The following is a 5,921-nucleotide window of genomic DNA, read 5'->3' as shown; positions in this document are numbered from 1 at the left end:
ATTTTGGTTCCTGGGGCTTTGGACACTGCAATTGTATTAAAAGAAGGATTTGAGTGAGGAATTTAGTGTTTAATGTCAGTCTCTTTTTCAGCTCTCCTCCCTCTCTGGAGAAGCCACTGGTTATTGGGTGCTAGGCGGAATCTGGCAGTATTTATTGCGGCCAAGAGCTGTTTTTCTTAAAACAGATCACTGTCCCGATTTCCGTGCAGAAGACCGGCCAAAAAACAAAGCTGGAGAATTTATGGGTATCAAGCCAGTTCTTACCCCACCTCAGTGCTGTTTTCTAAACATTTACAGAGAGCAAATTTGCAGAACAGTTTTCTGGTCACACTCTGTAAAGTATCTCAGTACTTTCTCTCCCCTTCACTTTGCACGTCCTGTTTGGGGATGAGTTGTCAATCTTTCTGAGTTTTTGGTGCTAACCTCCTCCCTCGCCCACAGCGTCGGGGGCCGCTTGCAAAGCACTCCCAGTAGGGCCTCCTGGGGAACGAGAAACTGCTGATCCGCAAAAAAGCGGAAACGTGGAACGGAATTGCGCTCGCACACTTTTGTGTCTTGAAAAGCGAGAATCCCGGGGAAGCTTCCCAATCTGCCTCTCGCTGGTAGCCTCTACTGAAATCTTGGCAGCTCCCGGGATATAAGAAGGTGCAGGAAGAGACTTAAACCCGCAGCGGAGAGGCTGAGAATCCAGCACGGAATGCATCCCAGCACTTGGTTTGTGGGCTCCTGTTTCCTTAAGCCTCGAAGGTGTCGTGGTTCACGGTCACGGTTCCGCCTATCAGCGCCTCCGCCCCGCGGTTCCTGTCGGAGTTCCGCCCTCTCCGCGGGCAATGTAGGGAGTCAGTGGGTCCGAGCGCCCGGGACCCGACGCTCCGCTTTCAAGCAGTCGCGGAGAAACGCCAGCCGAGCTCAGCCCCAGTTATAAACTGTCTTCAGGGAGAGGTTGTAGACATGAAGACCGCGGCGGTCTCAGGGCGTTGTCCTAGGAAACGCCGTTTAAGGGAAGGCGTATTAGTTGTTGGGAGCGTCTTCCTTGCCCCGCCCCGCGCTCGCTGCCTGGGCGCGGGGCGAGATCCCAGCTGGCTGGGAACCGAGACCGCGCTTCCCCAACGCCGGCGGTTTACCTCGTCTCTGCACCCCTAGGCGGCGCTGCGCTCCTCCGCACCCGGTCCGCTCCGCTTTCCCAGACGGCTGCTAAGCCTCCAGTCTAGCAAGCCTAGCTCGCAGCCGGCCGGCCCCGGGCAATTCCGGTATTCGGAAGGCGAACGTCGGCGGTCTCTGCACCTCCAGTCGGCAGCAGCGGCCGGTCGGCCCTCGTTTTTTTCTTTTTTAAAACCACGGCTTGTGATCTCCGGGAGTCCGGAGCATGGTCCCGGGTCACCGCTGGTGGAACGAGGACGCCGAGAGGGAGGGAGGATGGTGGGCTGGAGGGTGGCGGTTCTATGTTTGTGGGTCTCCTGCGGCTCTGCAGCGGGACAGCTCAAATACTCCGTGTCGGAGGAGACCGAACGGGGCGTAGCCGTAGGCAATGTTGCCCAGGACTTGAGGCTGTCAGCGGCCGCTCTGTCCCTGCGGAACTTTCGCTTCCTTTCCAGCCACGGCGAGCCCTACTTCGAGGTCGATCTGGCCAGCGGAAGCTTGGTGGTCAGAGAGCCGGCGGATCGCGAACGGCTGTGCGGGGAAAAAGCTGCCTGCGTCCTGACCTATGAGCTGGTGCTGGAGGACCCGCTGGAGCTGCACAAGATTCACGTTCACGTCCTGGACACCAACGACAACTCGCTTCACTTCCCTGCCGGCGACGTGCAGTTGCACATTCCCGAGGTCCTGATGCCGGAGCCCGTTTTACTCTCCCTAATGCCCAAGATGCCAACGAGGGAAGCAGTGGGGTGCTAAGCTACAGCCTGAGCCCCAGCCAGCACTTTCGCCTGGACATGGGGTCGTGCGCGGGTCGACGGCAGCGAATACCCGGAGTTGGTATTGGAGAAAGGGCTGGATCAGGAGCAGCGTGCCACCCACCGGCTGGTGCTCACCTCCCGGGACGGCGGGCCGCCGGCGCGCTCCGGAGACGCACAAGTCACCGTCGTCGTGGTGGACACAAACGACAATGCACCTGTATTTGAGCGCTCAGTATACCGCACCAAGGTGCCAGAGACTGCACCCAACGGGACTGTGTTATTCCGAGTTCAAGCCTCGGACCCGGATGAAGGCTCCAATGGGGAAATCCGGTACTCCTTAAGCAATAGCACGCAGGCAAAGCTGCGACACCACTTTCACGTGCACCCTAGAAATGGGGAAGTGCGGGTTACTGCTTCACTAGGTCCGCCTGAAACGCTGTTCGAGGCATACATCGAGGCGAGGGATGAAGGCGCCTTCGGTCTAGCCAGCACCACCAAACTGCTGGTGGAAGTGACTGATGTGAACGATCACGATCCCGAGGTGAACCTCCCCACTTTCTCCAGTCCAGTTTCCGAGGACACCGCCGCTGGCACAGTGATTGCTCTCCTTAGTGTAAGGGATGAGGACCTTGGTCCCAATGGTAAGGTCGTTTGTAGCATGTCCACTGGAGGCCCTTTTAAGCTGAAGGTTTCCTTTGACAACTACTACAGCTTGCTGACTGATGGGCCGTTGGACCGGGAGCAGGTCAGTGAATACCAGGTCCTGATCACCGCCTTACATGGTGGCTTGCCCCCACTTAGCACCCGCAGGACACTGACTGTGTCAGTTGCTGATGTGAACGACAATACACCAAACTTTCCTCAACCGAAACAGGAACTTCTTGTGGCTGAAAACAATGGCCCTGGGGCCTCCCTAGGATGTGTGTTTGCTCAGGACCCAGATCTGGGGAAGAATGGCGTCATCTTTTATGAGCTGTTGGATATTATCTCTGAAGGGCAGGCAGCCTCTAACTTGGTGGCAGTAGATTCCTCCAGTGGGGCTATCACTGCCAAAATTTCCTTTGACTTTGAGCAGCTCAGGGAGTGTCACTTCCAAGTGGAAGCCCAGGATGGTGGCATTCCTCCCAGAAGTGAAACAGTGACTGTGAACTTGTTTGTGGTAGACAGGAACGACAAGCCTCCAGTCATCTTGTTTCCCTTGCCCAGAAATGGCTCTGTCCCAGTGGAAATTGTGCCTCGCTCTGCCAGAACAGGACACCTGGTCACAAAAGTGGTAGCAGAGGATGCAGACAGTGGCTCCAATGCTTGGCTTTCTTACCACATCTCTCAGGCTTCTGACTCGAGCCTTTTTAGAATTTCAGCTAATGTGGGAGAGCTCCATACTGCTCGCTTAGTTCTTCCCACTGATGCAGTTAAACAGAGGGTGGTGGTAGTGGTTCAGGACCATGGAGACCCATCACTTTCCACCTCTTGAGCAACTCTGTCCCTCAGGTCCTTCCAGACTTTGAAGATGGCTGGGAAAAAGGCGGGCACCTTTCTGCCCAGAACCTGTATTTAGTAATTGCCCTGGCCTGTATTTCCTTTTTATTTCTGGGGTGCTTACTTTTCTTTGTGAGTAGCAAGTTGAGCCAGATCCCAGGTTGTTGCTCTCAGAGCTGCTGTTGCTCTCCAGAGGAGTTGAGATATGGGAGCAAGATGGCTTTGAATCCTTGCATGACATCTGCCACAATAGATGTCACTACAGTCGAAAGACTTTCTCAGACCTACCTCTGTCGGGCCTCTCTGGGACTTGGTTCTGACAATAACAGTTTGCTGTTGCGTGGGGAATACAGTGCTGCTGACCTGAGAAATTTGGCCTCTGGGATAGGACTGAATGTGCCAATATCCTGTATTCAGATTCACAATAGGAAAGGGGATCATGCAAATGTCAATGCCGTGGTAAGCAAATTTTATGGGATTTGATTCCCTTGACCAGGAAATGACCACTAGCTATTTCTGAAATGTTTCTTAGATGAGCCTTTGGCAACATTTAATCCAATGAATTGAATGCTCCTGCTTAGCATCCCCTGTGCTAAGGATTCTGGGAAGATATAGGCGTTAAAAGAGACTGACCTTGGCCTCAAGAAGGTTACAGTTTATTTTTGAGAAAGCAAGGTAAGAAATTCAAACCTATTACAGAACAATTAAAATAATATAGCATAAAGGTCTAAAATTTTAAAAAAAGCACCAAAGTTTCTGGTACAGGTAATAAACAACCTGGGGGGTCTTTTTAAAAAAATTAATTTATTTATTTTTATTAACTTATTTTTGGCTGTGTTGGGTCTTCATTGCTGCTCGCGGGCTTTCTCTAGTTGTGGTGAGCAGGGGCTACTCTTTGTTTCAGTGTGCGTGCTTCTCATTGTGGTGGCTTCTCTTGTTGCAGAGTCCAGGCTCTAGGCATGCAGGCTTCAGTAGTTGTGGCACACGGGCTCAGTGCTCTAGAGCACAGGCTCTAGTAGTTGTGGTGCATGGGCTTCGTAGCTCTGCGGCATGTGGGATCTTCCCGGACCAGGGCTTGAACCTGTGTCCCCTGCATTGGCAGGTGCATTCTTAACCACTGTGCCACCAGGGAAGTCCCCTGGGTTGTCTTTAAATAATTCCTTTTACGAATTTCTTTAAGGAATTACTTAAAGCAAATATCCCTTCATTAGAAGTATTTTGAGCAACAGATATGTGTAAGGCATTCTGATTCCTAAGGTGAGAATGAAAATTATGTAAGAGTCTTTGTGTAATACAAACTTAATATCATGGACGATGAGACGTTTATTCAAATCATTACAATACATGATTTAAAAATGATGTTAACCTAAAACATGTAAAAGTAAATTGCATTGGATGTTCAAAGAAGGGAGAGAGATAACATGAGAGAACATCTAGGCAGGGAGGAGGGAATCATAGGAGGCTTTGTGGTAGAGATAGCTGTTGAATTGGATTGTGAATGCTATACTGTTTAATAAAATGCAGCATACTCTCTAGGCTATATTTTACAATGAGTCCCGTTTTGACAAAGTAGTCTTTTTTGAGAATGATACTCCAAAACACAGCTAATAGTTCCACAGTGTTTGTAAGTACATAAAAATTCTAGGCATATCTCAAAACACCTATTTGTACTGACAGAAAGAAGATAAGATGATTGGGTATAGGACTTGACAACCTTTTATTTTGTGTTCTTATTGATATATTTCACAAAGAAGACAGATGAGTAATTGTTATGTCAGAAACATTTGTGTGTTCAAAGGTGCACTTACCATTCAAAGTTCATTCAACTTGGATTTAATATTCTTATTATTTTAGAAACCAGTATACTTAGAAGTAAGTAAATACCATATTTGGGAGTAATGCATCTAATAAAATTAAATTATACCTAAGTTTATCTGTTTGGCATTTGAAAACTTTGAGTGGAGTGGGAGCAATTGGCTTAGCAATTTTACAATATTACTTTCCAACTTCTCATAGAGATCATGGATACAAGAGAAAGGTTGTGCAGAAATTAGGAAAGGGAACGAAGGGAATGTTCTACTCTTCTAGGTAATAAGAGAGAAAATTGGATAAGTTATTCTCCTTCAAATAATTATGTTAACTGCAAATAAAATAGATTTGCATCCATTATAATTTTGCATAATTAATATTCACACATGATATAATGGAATCCAATATATATGATTAGTAAATACTTGCTGATGAATGAATAATTAAATTTGTGAATATATTAATTGGCTGGAAACACTCTTCAACATAGAGGGAAAAACTTTAACTTAACTTTTATCTTTACGTGTATATATAGTTAACAGTTTAAAGGCTATTTTCAAACATATTATTTTCTTCCTTATGATATATAATCATGAAACAACACAACAGGGATTTTCTGGTCCTAGAGCTAGCATGAAAAATCTCAGTGCTGTATTCTGGGGTTAAATAAGAGTCCAGTTCCTGTAGATAACAAAGTGATTAGTAGGGATGCACATCATAACACTGTGAACTTTGCAG

The 5,921-nt window shown here is 48.2% G+C and overlaps 1 protein-coding gene across 1 annotated transcript; it reads left to right on the top strand.

Moving 5' to 3' along the window:
- The first annotated feature begins 1,416 nt into the window (after positions 1 to 1,416).
- PCDHAC1 (protocadherin alpha subfamily C, 1) lies at positions 1,417 to 3,857 on the top strand. The gene is given in 4 exon segments (XM_027095216.1): positions 1,417 to 1,831; positions 1,834 to 1,943; positions 1,945 to 3,358; positions 3,361 to 3,857. Coding segments are annotated over 4 exon segments (2,436 nt in total).
- The last annotated feature ends 2,064 nt before the right edge of the window (positions 3,858 to 5,921 follow it).

The sequence above is a fragment of the Aethalodelphis obliquidens genome, unplaced genomic scaffold (assembly GCF_003676395.1).
Source record: "Aethalodelphis obliquidens isolate GAN/ISIS:26980383/991018 unplaced genomic scaffold, ASM367639v1 scaffold4, whole genome shotgun sequence".
NCBI lineage: Eukaryota > Metazoa > Chordata > Mammalia > Artiodactyla > Delphinidae > Aethalodelphis > Aethalodelphis obliquidens.
The sequence above is the reverse complement of the archived record's forward strand: the minus strand, read 5'-3'. Positions and strand labels throughout refer to the sequence as shown.